The 16,232-nt window shown below is 41.8% G+C and overlaps 1 protein-coding gene across 6 annotated transcripts in view; it reads right to left on the bottom strand.

Moving 5' to 3' along the window:
• Positions 1-16,232, bottom strand: part of ANKHD1 (ankyrin repeat and KH domain containing 1) — a 100,616-nt gene that overhangs the window by 64,026 nt on the left and 20,358 nt on the right. For all 6 annotated transcript variants that reach the window (XM_054287636.1, XM_054287637.1, XM_054287640.1 and 3 more), the window contains exon 3: positions 862-1,018. In XM_054287636.1, the coding sequence (XP_054143611.1) occupies positions 862-1,018 (157 nt within the window). The remainder of the gene's footprint in view (positions 1-861; positions 1,019-16,232) is intronic.

Genomic DNA, 16,232 nt, shown 5'->3' with positions numbered 1-16,232 from the left:
TCAGTATGTACAGTTAAGTGAATTTGAAATAAAATCCCATAGCTGGAGAACCAGGGTGCTCAGTATGTACAACTAACTGGACTTGAAATAAAATCCCATTCCGTAGCTAAGGAACTAGGGGTGGTCAGTATGTACAATTAAGTGAATTTGAAATAAAATCTCATAGTTGGAGAACCAGGGGTGCTCAGTACATACAACTAACTGAATCTGAAATAAAATCTCATAATTGGAGAACCAGGGGTGGTCAGTATGTACAACTAACTAGATTTGAAATAAAATCCCATTCCATAGTTAAAGAACTAGGGGTGCTCAGTATGTACTATTAACTGAATTTGAAACAAAATTCCTTATCTGGGGAACAAGTGGTGGTCAGTATGTAAAATTAACTGAATTTGAAATAAAATTCCATTCTATAGCTGAGGAACTAGGGGTGCTCAGGACATACAATCAACTGAATTTGAAATAAAGTCCCATTCTGTAGTTGGGGAATGGGGGTAGTCCACATGTAGATAGAACTGGATTTCAAATAAAATCCCATAGTTGGGGAACCAGGGGTGCTCAGGACGTACAATTAACTGAATTTGAAATAAAATCTCATTCTGTAGTTGGGGAACTACGGGTGGTCAGTACATACAATTAATTGAATTTGAAATCAAATCCTATTCCACAGCTGGGGAACCAGGGTGGTCAGTACATACAGGTAACTGCATCTGAAATAAAACCCCACAGCTGTAGAACCAGGGGCAGCCAGTATGTACAATGAACTGGATCTGAAATAAAACCCCACAGCTGTAGAACCAGGGGCAGTCAGTCAGTACAATAATTGGATTTAGCTGCAGAAGCAGGGTGCCCAGCACGTACTTGTCCACCTGTCCGTTGTTGTGGTTGTTCTCGGCCCTCATGCGCGTCAGCGCGGCGGCCGCCTCGTCCAGCGCGCAGCTGACGGACGACGTCAGTCTCCGGAGAACCTCGGGATCTGCGAAGGCTTTGCCATCGGCAGTGGACAATTTACCAATTCCTTCAGTGCACCATCGGTCATCAGTCAGGTTAGTATGAGAGTCACACAAAAGAAATGCAAAGACACTAGTTTAGAGTTCAGCCACATGCACTATTAGTTAAAAATCATTTGCAAACATGCCAGATAATTAGCTGCTTAAAACTAAACTAAACTATCTGCTAACTCTTGCCCAAGACCTGAATATTTAATTAACTATAATATAGCAGTTAAAACCCTATATCTTTCAATTGGCAGCTTTGTTACTTGTTCTGAAGTCTCAAGTCATACCTTTGAAGAACTTAAAAGAAGCTCAGATGTAATTTAATATTTTCTGAATATGAAGAATTTTTCAACTTAAAACACTTTTCCCACCCAAAACAACACAGACTGAGTTCTAATATATATTATTTTTAAGAGTAGGAAAAACTTAAACATTTATTAGTTTAAATTGCACCAATTTACCACTCTGAATGGCCCTGCTCTAGCTACAGGAACAAAAGTAAGAAAATGAAATTTCAAATATTCTAAGTATACTTGAAATTGATGCCTCTCCTTCACAGACATAACACAGTAGAAATGCTTAGATTCAAGGAACTTTCTTAACAGTTTCTTTTTTTATAACAATTTCTTTGCTCAAGTTTTACTTCACACAGGTTTTACTCCTCATAGTTTAACATGTGGAAACAAACTCTGCAGTGTGGGCAGGGCTTGTATCTTCAGGTACAAATGCACAAACAGCACAAACACCTCCCGGCCACCCACAAAAAAACTCAAACATGAATCAATCAATTTCATGTGCTACAAAAAACGAATGTTTACTGGTTTATAGATCAGCCACATTCACCAGTCATGAATCAGTAACTCTTCAATTCCTTAGCTGTTAAAAAGGGTCAAATTAGATAGAAACCTCTGGAAACAAGGCACCTTATCCCTCAGAAGATTTGCTATTTGGTATGTGCATCTCTCTGCAGGCTTGATTTACACTACAATGTAAATGTAAATGTTTGATTTCCCACAACCCAGCTTGGAATTATTACACAATAAATCGTGTTTTAAGTTTGAACATTGTCTTCAGACAACGTATTTCCACAGTTTGAGAACATCCAATTTGCTTCTCAATAATGTCAGAATCAATACTTACCAAATCTCTCCACCCTAAATCTCTTTATGCCAGCACACACCAGGCACACTGTGACCTTTTCCTGCACAGTTGTGCAGTGCTGCAAGTGCTGGCTGGCAGCACTGGGACGTGGTGCTGGACATGATGGAGAATCCCTCTCCTGCCATTGAGACAGACAGACAGACACCTCCCCTGGGGTGCAGCTGATGGAAATGAGCAATGGAGGTTCAATCAGCTGCATTAGAGACTTGTGCACCCCTTCCCTAGCTCCAACATCCCACATCTGGATCCCTTCAGCACTGTCAAGGGGCTACAAAAACCAATTCATAACTGATTGCCCACTCTGCAATGAAATCAGAAATCACACATCCAACTGTCTGTGTTGGAAGCCTGGCTAGTCCAGAGCAAGAGCAATCAGAGCACAAAAATGAGGGGCCATGGACTCTTGGAAGCCACTGGCCACACGACCCCTTCCACCTCCAAACTGTCAAGGCCACCATCCCCATGGCCATCACTGTTAAATATAGCAAAGTTAATAAACAAGCCTCAAATGGCACAGCTCATGCCTTATGTATCCATGTGAACTGGATTTGCTGGTGGTGTGAAGGGGTTGAAGTCCTGTCATCTCTGCAGGTGGGACAGTGGGGGACAGTCACTGCAAAACTGGGTCAGGACATCCATTTAGTACCAAATACACCAAGAAAGTGGCAGCTTTTCCACAGCTCTGCTACCCCAGTGGCTCCCAGAGTAACTGCTGAGATGTTTACAGAGCTATTTCTGGTGGCAGTGCTGGCTCTCGCTGCATTGCAGTGTACATAAAGCACTGCTGAAGGAAACACAAAGAATTAAGTCTTCACAACTCAGCACTGAGGCCTCATCTGGGACTGCTGCAACCAGAGCTGAACACCGTGGTAAACAACATGGAAAAGTACTCCAGAGAAACCCACAGGACCCCTGAGCAAAGGCTAAAAATGCACAGATTTAGCTTACAAGGAGCAACACAACTGCAGCTTCCCTCCACTTTAAAAAGCTCTAACTGAAGGAGCTGTTAACAGCATTGCTGTTGACAAAAGAAGTGGAAAATACCAAGTCCAGCCAAAAGAAACCAACCCAAAGAACTACCAAAACTCCACCATGAAAACCCCACATAACCCAAAAGCCCACATGACCTGGCTATCTGCAGCTACTACACTGGGTATCTCCATCATTTCAGCCCACCAAGGCAGCAGAACTGACAGGTTGCCTGGACAAGCAGGACCTACGCTTGATATTTCCTCTGTTTTAAAATTTGTTGTGGCATTCATATCTGGGATTTCTGAAGGCAGAAGTCACACCACAAATTCACAGAATTCACAGAATCACTGGGTTGGAAGAGACCTTAAAGATCATTGGGTCCAATCCATGCTCCAACTCCTCAATTAAACCATGGCACCAAGTGCAATATCCAGTCTTTTTTTTAAACACCTCCAGATCTTCTGTGCCTGGTTCAGACAGACAAACTTGACCCACTACAGCTCTCCTATTCTTTTTTTTCATGGATTTCCAGGTGGCCTCCTGGAGGACTCAGCAACCACAGGTCCCTGGCTCTTCCTTCTGGACAATCAGAGCACATTTACAGCTCACTCCTGTTTCAGATTTTGTCCCAAAAATGAGCTATAATCACATCAAGGCCTTTCAGAGGGTAAGTGGAAGGTGCCTTTTATTTACCTCACCAGCTAGAACTCAACCCAGGTACCATCCCCAGCTCTTAATTTCATATTTTTATATTGCCAAAACTAATCAACAGCCACAGAAAGCATCAGAGCTGACATTTGTTTGGCTAGCTGGAGTCAAAGGGAGACAGACTACAAGAATTACCACTGCAGACACACATTCATTCACCTCCCTTTTGCACATTATACTCAATAATTTAGTATATAATAACAATCTGAAGTTTTTATTTTGCTATGATTTAGGATGACTATGCCAGAATCTCAGTGCTGTAATGCTCATGTGTCTTTTAATCTCTAATTTACTTCATTTTGTGCCCAAACCACTTGTTCTTGTGTCACTCTCACACACACAGGGACTCCAGCAGTCTGATTTATGTGCAGGATCTTGGCCAAAATTCTTCTTGCTTCCTCCCATCCAACAAATACTGAAAGCATCCTCAGGACCATTCCACACACTCTTGTGCAAGAGTGACCACAATTTCTCACATTATTACAGTCTCTCTAACATGCTACTGATCTGACACTATCTGAAGGTCTGACATTCTGTACTTCCTGGAATATTACACACAGGCCATCCTTTCCATCTTTTCATGGACTGATCACTGTTGCAGGTTTAAATGAAAAGAGAATGTGGGACCTGTTGTTTTTTATTGAGAACAGTCCACAGCCATTAATTGTATGGAGAGGGTGATGGTTCTAATGCAAGGTTACAGCTTAACACTAAAATGATGAAGAGTATGTTCTTAAGCAAGCCAAAAGGAAGTGCCTTCATCCAACATAAGCTGCCATGCAAAGACCAAAAAGGTGAACTCAAAAATAGCTTGGACAGAATCACTGCAAAGCCTGTGCCTTCTAACAGCCTAAGAACAGAGGCCCTGAAAGTCACTGTTTAAGGATATTCCTGAACAACAGACAAGTGGAAGAATAGAGAGTGGAGAGACTTTCACTTGTGCTGTGATGTTCCTGCTTTACCCTCTGCAGGGCAAAGCCTGCACATCTTCAGATGAGAAATGCCAGACACATCTTCACATCTTCTGTGGTGGGCAGCTCTATCTGAGCACCTGCTGCTGGAGCCACGTGCCAGCTGCTCACAAACCCCACAGGAACAAGGCCAGCAGCACTACCCAACAATGGAAAAGTCAATGACTGAAATGGGGCCAGATAATGCCAGATGTTCCACACCTTAATGCTATACGACTGAACTATTTAAATTAGCCTGGAGTTGATTACAAAGGTGTATTAGAACAAGGAACTCACCTTTCAAGGGAAAAGTTTGCTCATCAGATACACACCTAAGCTCCTACATCCAACACTCCCATTTCCTTGTTGACTCTCACACTCATCGGGGTATTCCCACCTTGGAACTACCAAGTTTTAAGGTAACCTGAAATGAGCTGGTGATTTCTCAGTGTGATCTGAATTTGATTAGTCAGAGATACAGATATTGCCTCAAAAAGAAAAAAAGAAAGGAAACACCAACAGGTTTGTGCCTTTGGAAAACACAGTTAAGTCCCTCATAGGACACAGCTGGTGTTAACATACACTTTGAACAACAAAGGAGACTGCTCCAAGAACATCAACATACCCAAGAGACAATGTCAAATAATCCTCACAAAGCCCTGCAGACTCAGTGGTGATGGTGTGCTTCCCCTGTCAGTTCCAGCACACTGCATGTTCTAACACACACTGGAGGACATTTACTGTAACATGTCCAATTTCTGCCCTCATGTTCATCCCAAAGTCAGCTTCAGTTTGTACACAATGAGCTGGGGGTCCTTAAGGGCTTACACAGCCCAAAGACATGTTGTGATGGAAATGTGGACAGCTTTAAAAGGCCCAAAGAAGTACAAAATGAGAACCATGGCCCAGAAATGTGTCTCTTATCTTTCTAACAATGTCAGGAATCTGCTCTAATCAGCCTGGTGTACAAGCAGCACCTCAAACAAGGTGAATAGGGTTCCAGGAAGGAGAGGGGGGGGGAACTTTGGTTTAGGTTCTTTACTGGAATCTCCATTCAGAGGAACTGAGAAGTTCTAGACTGTGCAAAGCCTCGTGCCAACAAGCAGTGACCCCACCAGAACAGTCTCAACTCCAGCACATCACCCAGCTGCTACCAGAAGGCAACAAGCAGAACTGAACACAGGCTGCTCTCTAAGGTCTCAGGTGGCAAAGTTACACACTGCCTGTGTGAACAACAAAAATGTGCACTTGGCTCCTCTCTGATGATATCTAAACATCTTCCCAAACACAAATTTCATATTAGATCAGTTCCACAGCCAGTAAACCAAAGAAAAGCATCCCTCCTTTGCTTGTGAAGAGCAGTCCAAAGCAAAGCAAATCCAAAGGAACAGTCATTTGCAAGTTCCACTGCATTAAGATACCTAATTTGCAGCATCAGAATGAGGGACATAAATATATTTACAATTTTTTGAATATATTTTAATATTTACATGTAGCTTATTGTATGCCGATTGCTCAGGCTAAAGTCCTCAAGGCAAAAACCACATATTGAGTAGTGCTCTTCAGGTAAAGAAATTAGAAAATACTAATAATTCATTCTAGTGCACTCATCTTCTAAAATTCATATGCTCTAAAAACTTTCATATGAAGTGTTGTTAAAAAAAAACTAGTTCACACTAAGCTAAAGAACATTAGAATTACAAGGAAAGTCTACTTGTAGTATAAGGAAAATGTGAGAGTACAGACTGAGCAATCCCATTTGGGATTTTTGGCTATTTTTTTTGGAGAAAAGCATTATCCAGAATGCTTCTCCATTTTTCAGTAGGCCATTTCAACACTACTATTCCCAGTTTGATATGGTAGGGATTATTTTAGCTTTGTTTTCTAAAACACTACAAAAACTACACTGAGGTTTCAGTCTTTCCAAGCCAAGCACACCCCTTTGGAATCACTACCACTGAAAATCACAGTTATGGTCTGATTTCAGCTCAGCTCAGGGCAATGAAAACTCATCGTGTACCTCCACCAGCCCTGCTGTATGGGCACTTCTCTCAAAAAAATATAATTTTATATACAGGTGATAGAAATTTTCACTAAAAAACTATTTTCCTGTCTTACCAAGTGCATGGCACAAACAGAACTCACTGGCTGCAATTTTCATTTTTCTTCTTCCCAATTAGTATTTGGACATGCTAAATAAAATTCATTTAGCATGAAATTAAGAGCTACAGCTTGAGGGGATTTTTTAAAATTTTATTAATTAGCATTTTGCAATATTTCATGTGTCACCATCACAGTTCCCCATAGATTTAAGAGCAGCTGAGTTCTCAATTGCTATAAATCATACTCCTGACAGCAAACTGTGATGCTCAAAAATGACATTTTCAGTGCAATCTGAAAAATCATATTCAGATCATCTGCCAAGCATTTTCTGGCAAAAGCAGAAATTTATTATGCTGGACTCTATTTCATAGTCCTTATCTCAAAATATCCCTTCTTCACAAATCCACTCTCTTCAACATAATAGGAAATCACCCACAATATTCACAAGTGAAAGGGAATGCCTGAAAAAAAACCCCTGAAAGGCCATTCCAACATACACACAGCTTGGGAGAAAACTTCTCCTAATTCCAGCTCCCATTTTTCACTTACTTGACACTACAAACTCTATTTAATATTACACTTGCATCTCTTTCAATGCACTTGTGGGAACAGGAGCCAGCAATCTCCACCACATTCTCTCCTCTTTCCAGCATGCCAGCTGTAGCACTGAGATTTTCCTTTTCCAAAATCAAAAGCCAGGAAGCACTTCTGCAGCTACAGTTAGTTCTTACTGATATTTCAGTAACATTTTGATGGCAAGGGTTCCTTTTTGAGATCATCTCCTTTTTACATTAGTGTGCTTAAATATCTCACATTCTGAAAGCTAATTTTAGATTCCACACAAACACAAATCCTTGATTAACTAGTCAATATTCATTAACATTTCTTTTGAGAAATTAGATTCATTAAGTATCAATTTATAAATTTAGATTTCAATTTAGTCTCACGTCACTTCAATAAGGGTGACCTAATCAGGGAATTCACTACCTCAGCCACCAATTTCCATTTTTAGTTAAGCTTGGAAACCCAGTAAGCAAATTCAGCAATGAAAACCAGCTTTGCATAGACTTACAGATGTTTCTAGAAAAATCCCAATCTTCCCAAATAGTCTGAAATTTCATTTAATTTCTCTCTGCCAACCCAATCCACCCCATTCCTTTGTTTTCAGAATGCAAGGAAGAATATAGTTATTTGACAGATATGAAATACCAGACATATTTTGAATTAGAACATTGAAATAAAAGATTGGTTTAAACCTCTTAGCAGAGATTTGTTAACATATGAGAGGTCAAATAGGACAGAATAACACCAGAAAATTTATCCACATAACTACCTCTTCATCTTATTTAAAATCCTGACCATGCCAGACTTTGCTACAGCAGAACTCTCAATTTTTCTGTCAGTTTGATTTTTCCAGGCTTTCATTAGGCATCCATTTTCTCCCAGGTATGAACACTTTTCTAAAGCTAAAATGACATGAGCTTTTTTGTGCCAATCTAACACTTGGCCACTTCCAGAAGGATGAGTTTGTGCTCCTCCTCTCCCCATGTTTCCCCCACTGCCCTCACACTGGGGAAAAGAGGAGGAGTTTTCTCTCAACCCAGGATAATCTGACCAGCAAAAGGTCTTTCTAGGCAGCACCAGAACTGGCGAGAGGAGAGAAAACCATGCAGGAAGGAACAGCAGATTACTGCCTGACTAGGACAGCAAACAGCCACCAAACCATCCCACCCACCTCACACACCTTCCTGTCACTCATCCACAATGTTTGTTCCAAATGTTTGCTCCCTAATCCAGGATCTTTATAAAGAAATGTAACCTTTCACTTTTTAAAGTTTGTTTTTCTTTTCTATTAAATCTCTATCAGAGAAACATTTGCCTTACTACAAGGCAACAAGTTCCCAGATGCAAGCCCCAAGACTGCTGACCCCTTACAGGAAGAGGATTTCCAGACACACTCATCACATATGTGCAGAAAATCGTGCTGATCACTCAAACAAAGGCACTTTGATCCCACACATATTGCATGTAGTTTGTATGGAAGCATCATGAATTACTCTGGTGTCATGATTACAGATGTTCTTCAGTAGCAAACAGCTTTTCCACCCATCTCACTGTGGGGGACCATCTGGGAGGAACTCTGACTCTTGGCTTACCTTGTGTTTTAAAGCACAACTGCAATCAGGACAGAAGCAATATTACAGTGAAATCAACTGCCAGTTCTGTCTGACAATAACTATTTCCACCAGCCTGGTTTGTTGTGGTTTGGTTTTTATTTTTTTAATAGAAAAAGCACTCTTGCCCACTGGCAACTAAGACCTTCTTCCCAACTTGTTTTTGTTTGCAAGAAAATATAAGATTTGAGAAAGGTATTTAAAACACAGTAATAACTTTAATTCAAATTATAAAGGAAAAGAATGGGATTAAACAGTGGTTTATCTACGTGACTCTGAAAAATCTGAATTTGTTTTGGTGCTTTGCTGGGATTAAATGGGAGTTACACTGGATATCACAGTTAAAATACGAGCTTAGCACTTTGTTTAAAATTTTTTTGAATGACCAAGTCAGGGATTTTTTTTTCACCCTTAACACAGATAAAAGCCAGCAATACACACCCAGAATCATTTGCCACAGCAGCAAAACCACAGAAAACTACTTGGGGTGCCCAATGCCTTTTCCCTTATCAGTCCTCCCTTCCTTGTTATCTTCTCCTGCCACAAACCCTCCACACCTTCCACACCAGAGAGTATTCAACTCCATTTTATACTTATACACTTAAAACAAATGCTGTTCTGGTTGTGTGCTGCTCACCAGCCTGGCTGTGATTAGCTAAGGGAAAACCTCAGCCACGGCCGGAATTGTTCGCCTGCCTTTGTCTGGCTGTGAACAGGACACAGTTAAACAGCAGAGTCAGCACATCCCTGAGCAGGCCAGTCACCTGCCCCCAGCCTGCCCAGCAGTGTGAGCACACACATCCCAGAGCACCCCAGTGCACCCCAGAGCATCCCAGCACACATCCCAGTGCACCCCAGAGAATCCTAGTGCATCCCAGCATATCCCAGTGCACTCCAGAGAATCCCAGAGGTTCCTAGTGCACCCCAGCACACTCCAGAGCATCCCAGGGCACCCCAGCACACTCCAGAACACCCCCAGTGCACCCCAGAACACTCCAGAGCATCCCCAGTGCGCCCCAGAACACTCCAGAGCACCCCAGCACACATCCCAGAGCACCCCAGCACACATACCAGAGCATCCCAGTGCACCCCAGCACATCCCAAAGCACCCCACTGCACCCCAGCACATCCCAAAGCACCCCAGCACATCCCAGAGCACCTCAGCACATCCCAGTGCACCCTAGTGCATCCCAGAGCACCCCAGCACATCCCAGCGTACCCCAGAGAATCCCACTGCACCCCAGCATATCCCAGCGCACCCCAGCATGCTCCAGAGCATCCCAGCACATCCCAGTGCACCCCAGCACATCCCAGCAGGCTCCAGAGCATCCCAGTGCACTCCAGCATATCCCAGTGCACCTCAGAGCATCCCAGCCCACCCCAGTGCACATCCCAGAGCACTCCAGAGAATCCCACTGCACCTCAGCACATCCCCAGAGCACTCCAGCACATCCCAGCATAACCCAGCATATCCCAGCCCACCCCAGTGCACATCCCAGAGCACTCCAGAGAATCCCACTGCACCTCAGCACATCCCCAGAGCACTCCAGCACATCCCAGCATAACCCAGCATATCCCAGCCCACCCCAGTGCACATCCCAGAGCACTCCAGAGAATCCCACTGCACCTCAGCACATCCCCAGAGCACTCCAGCACATCCCAGCATAACCCAGCACATCCCAGAGCACTCCAGTCCATCCCTGCACTGAGCACAGGGAGCTGCTGTCACCCAGCCAGTGCCCTGCCAGAATCACAGCTCTGCTCAAATTCTGAGCTTTGGACATCAGCTCAGACACTCCTCTATGGCAAGGAAGAGAAGGAAGAATCTGATCGCTTCTGGGTGCTTATATGAAGTAGTTTTAAACCCCTAAGTCACTCCTGGGGAATTTAAGCTAAGATTGTAGTGCATACAATATTTACCCATACAGCTACAAAGGTGCTGTCCTGGTTTTGCATGGGATGCATTTATGGAAGTGATGCAAACTTGCAAGTGATGCAACTTGCTAAATGATCCAGAAGCAGAACTTATGACCTCTGTAAAGAAAGCTACACATTTTTACTTTGTGTCATAAATGTGGAAAGATGTACCAATTATTTAATTATTTTACAGAAAAATATCACAGCTAATGGTTGGCAATTATTCTTAATTTCCTGGTTCTTCCTTTCATGGCTTATCAGAGAGAAATGTTTCCTCATTTCAAGTGTGACAATTGCTTGGCTCCAAGAATCTGAAAGATACATGTCAAAGAGCTAAGACTGCTACTAACAAGGGAAGGAGGAACGTGGAAATGGCACTGCCCACTGTGGGAGGATAGGGAGCAAAGAAAACCTCACATATCCCTGAGAAATATCAACAGAAAAAATATTCACACTGAGAAAAGGAGCACAGAACTGTTATTGATTTCACAGCTCAGTATTTCATGTCTCATCCTCTTTAGGGCTTCTGTCCCTTGAAAACAATTACCTTACAGACACTCCCACCTATTTAGTGGGACAAGGGGTAGACAGCAGATTTGCTTTTTGAGTAACCTAAAGGAAGGGAAAGTATCACACCCCTGTGGAGACTGACTCCAGGATATGACCCCCCCTGCACAACAGAGATGCAGGAAGGCAAGAACTCAAGTAACCTTGGAGTGCTATTTATAGACAAACAGCCCACTTGAACTCTTCTCAAAGTCTGTGGCAGTCAGGGGCAAACTGAGCCCCAATGGGCTGCAACTGCCTTCCTGAACCACAAAGCAACTCTGACTCAGTACAGTACCCAGTGACTGACTGGATATAAAGACACTTTAAAATGCTATTACATTTTCAAGCAAAGATCTAAGAGCAAATTGAGTGCCAGTAAAATCACTGAGCTAACAAAGAAGCCCACAGAGTTTTAGCCCCTAGTTTATGCTAATTATGTATGGCAGAGCAAGCCAAAACACTGAGTATTTTCAGAGAGTGATCAAGTGCACCACTTCTTAAAAACAACAATCACCACACTAATGGTGTATAGCACAGACTAGTGTGTAAATTGATGTCTCAAACTGAACATTTGAGAAACTCTTCATGAAACCCTCTCCTCTGCCTAAAATAATCCACAGCCTTTCAGTGTACTGCTGTCATTACATACATGCTGCATAACAAAAGATCCTGAAAGGAAAACCTTCAAGAATTCACAGTAGATTGGAGTATCAAACTACCAAAAATCAGGATACTACAGTCTTTAGAAAGAAAATATGGAATTTATTTTACCCAACTTTACCCAATATTGACCCAACTTGAAGAAAGAACACACCCATCTACTGCTAACACCCCTCTACAAGAACATCCCAGGGAGGTCATCCCATCTATTTATTTTTTGCAGCATCCTCTTGCAGTTTTAAAAACAAAAGGGAAGGGATGCATTTTTCACCTACTCCATGTCTCTGAAGCTTTGGTGCTTCAAATGGGATATTTTGTTCATCTGAGGTCACAGAATCCAACATGTGGCACCACACAGAGCAAGTTCTACTGGGCTTCTTCAGAGCACTGGGAAGTGCACAGAGAAACTGCAACAAGCAGGAATCCAATGGAGGGAGCTGCTTCCAACAGTGAGAATGGAAAAGTCCAGCCAATTAAGGTTCTACCACAGCAAACTTCTTTCACTATTACCCCCAGGTCTTTGCTCTTAATGTGTGTAAAGACTAGAATAAAATTGTTCTATCTCTTGCTGTGTGTCTGTTGCTGGGGAGAATCAGGTACTGGGTGCTCTTGCTCTAAGTGAAGGCTGATAGCCAAAAGCACAGCCACAGTGCAAGTTTATCCTTTTCTCATTAGCAAATATTCCTACTTTCCCTCCAGAGACTTCCAAAACATGCTGCTTCCTTGGTTTTAGACAAAGCCAGCTGGAAGTCAGGCCAGATTGGTTAGAACATTCTTGCTACTCAAAAGCCAACTAATTCTTTGAAAGCAAAGACACAATTTTAGCCTTTATAATGATTCTGAGTTGAGAAGGTTTTTTTTAAAGGACACATTCAACACAGAATGTGTTGAAAAATGTCAGAAAAAAAATACATACACAGACATACACAGGAATAGTCAACTGCACACACAGGAATAATCAAATGCACAAATATGGACTAATTTGTTATAGCTCTTCAGAAAAGTAGTGGTAGATTTAAAGACAAATTCAGCTTGCAAACCAAAGGCAAAAGGCAGACAACAAATGGAGATGTATAAACAAAACACAGCTTGCAGGACAGATGAAATAACACTCCTCCCTCCATGCATCAATAGAGTTCAGCTTCAGGAACACCACTCATTTGGGGCAAAAAGTTATGAAGAGCAGAGATCACATACAGAGACTCCAGAGAGAACAAGAACAGATGAAAGTCTGAAGAACATGAGTTAAGGGCAGAGAAAGGCTGGCTGCTATTTAGAAAAACAATCAAAAACTGAGGGTGATATCAGTCTGCAAATCAGCTCTAAGGATGGCTGCACTGGAGCACTGAACATGAGCTGCATTAAACAAGAGTCAGAACCACCAAAAACCACTCACTGCTTTATTCCATATTTCTTCCTTCCCTCACAAAGCTCTTCCAAAGGAAGCAGCTCAGTGTTCCCTTCACCCTTGAGTTACAGATTTCAGTACATAAAACTCAGGACTGGCAATCCAAAAAACCTTCTGATGCCAAGGACTGCAGTGGGCTTGGCATGCTCTCGAGCTTCCAGCACTGGAGATTCTCTGTCTAACCAGTTCCTAAAGCCACCCAGCAGGAATGGCACAAGCACAGCTGAATCTGCCTGAGGAGAAGGCAGAGAAGAAGATAAAACTGAATCTACAGAGATTTTTTTTCAGCCAAAGTTTTGAAAAACTTTTAAGAAGCTGTGCAGAATTTCAGAGAAAGGTGATGCCTAAATGACAAGTTAACAATTCTTGGTTTGGAGGCAAGTTTTATTACACAGGGGGAAAAGTCCCAGAAGATCTGCACTGTGCATTTTGCTCCCACTGCAACTACTTTCCTGATGAATATAACCAGGATAACTTTATGCAATGCAATATTTTTTTATCATATCCTAGTATGTATTGAATCTTCAAGTATTTAAATAATTCATATCCACAAAGAATATAACCTGTCTTTTTGTGCAAGATGTTTAATATATTACAGCTCATTTTAAATTTAGAGATTTAAGTTCTAGCTTTCAAAGTAAGGCCTGTGAAACAGCACAAAATAATTTATAGCAGGAAAGTAAGATGCTCATACCTCACTGTAAAAAAAGCCACTTGTTTCCATAAGTAGAATCAAAGGTAAGTGGCAGTATATTTCACATATTTTGTTTTGCATTAATCTCATGAAAACTAGCTTGACTTTCTATAAATAAGCAGGACTTAATCATTTGTGCTATGTATATACTTTATTACCATTTGTTTTCTTAGAAACTTGCTTATAATTACTTCCTGAACATACAACAGTAACATTTTGTCAAAGTTGAGCAAACAGTTTTAAAAAATCAACCAATTTATGTGTTACACTGCAAAGTATTGACGACTGTCACAGACATCTTTTTATTAAAATCTTTTGGTTAAGATTTTTCCTGCTGAAGCTGAGAAGTTTCAGCAACAAAGTGTAACCAATGGTTATCTGCTGCTGTGGAATGCAACAGGTGGATGCGTGATTGGTCTCGGGTGGATGTTTGGATTTACTGACCACTCACGGCAGAGCTGGGTCTCACTCTCTGCTGGGACACAGACCTTTGTTACTCATTCCTTTTCTATTCTTAGCTTAGCTAGCTTCTGAGAACCTGAGAACCAACTATTTCTTTTTAGTATAGTTATAATGTAATATGTATCACAAAATAATAAATCAAGCCTTCTGAGAATGAGGTCAACATTCTCGCCTCTCTCTTCATCCTGCAACCCTTGTGACCACTGTGACTGACGACTCAGTAAATCTCAGTTACTTCTGACACTTTAAAAGACCCCAAATATTTGCTAGGATTACAGAACTGCCAGAAGTGTTACAGACAGATGTGTCACAGCCCACCCCAGGAGGTGTCCCCAGACCCAGCACATGACCCAGAGTGTTTTGGCAGCAATCAGCCCTGCTCCACTGCAGTGACTCCCCACAGGACACTTCCCCAGCTCCAGGAGGTGTGGCTCCACATCCACACTCCTGACCTGACCTACCAGTTAGTCCAGTATGGAGCAAGTGCCTGGCACTGGTTACTGCCACCATGTTTGAATATTAAGATACAGAACATTAAAAAAAAAGCCAAAAAGGGAAATCTGAAAAACTGATTCAGATCCAATCATCTGCACACCTCAAAGCATCCAGCCAATATTCAAACTCTCTTTTGAACACTTCTAAACTGTGATTTTATCACCATGTGCTAAGGAAACTACATGACTGACAAATGCAGACAATAAAAAAAAGCAAACGCAGATTTCAAGTCAGTGTAATTGAGGTTTTTTAAATAAACTACTAAGACTCTTCTTGCAGAAGATACAAGAAATTGAGGCTTGTCTACCTCCTCACTCTCTCCTGACACATTTCAGAAGAGTCACTCTCTGGTGAACTCCAACTTCCAAAAGCAGAAACTGCTTCATTTCCCACAGCTCCAATCTCTGCTTCCCTCCCTCCCAGCATGCCAAGGACAGCACCACATCCACCTGCTGAGAGGAGGCAGAGACACAGAGCAAAGAGAACTCTGCACTACACAGGATTGGCAGTAAAGCACTGCTGCTTTTCTCCTGCCCAAACTCTCCCCACATTCCTTTTGGCTGAAGCTACTCCAAGTACTAATATAAGAAGAAGTCCTGAAATCAATACTGAATGGAAAAAAGTTTTTAAGCAGCAATAATTTGTTTCCCATATTGGAACTAGAGAGCAAAGGGTGTTTCACCTTACAGAAGAATCCAGCTTGCATGAAAAATAAAATACAGCAGAAGGGAAACAGAAAGGAGAAGTTAATAAAAACTATATTCAGAACTGAAAAAAATCTTGTTAAAAGGAGGATTGCACAAACTTTTTATGGTACAATCATGAAGAATTTACTGATTACTTATGACTACCTCTGACATACTTACACAGATATATATAATTATGTAGGCAACTTGAGAGATTGAGGAGAACCCTAGTCAATTTTTATACTTCACAAAATAAAACTGGTAAGTTTTTGTCTCATCTCTTCCCACTCCCCAT

This window comes from Melozone crissalis, unplaced genomic scaffold, assembly GCF_028551555.1.
Source record: "Melozone crissalis strain CALT ecotype California unplaced genomic scaffold, PUWL_Pcris_2 ptg000061l_1, whole genome shotgun sequence".
Classification (NCBI taxonomy): domain Eukaryota; kingdom Metazoa; phylum Chordata; class Aves; order Passeriformes; family Passerellidae; genus Melozone; species Melozone crissalis.
The sequence above is the reverse complement of the archived record's forward strand: the minus strand, read 5'-3'. Positions and strand labels throughout refer to the sequence as shown.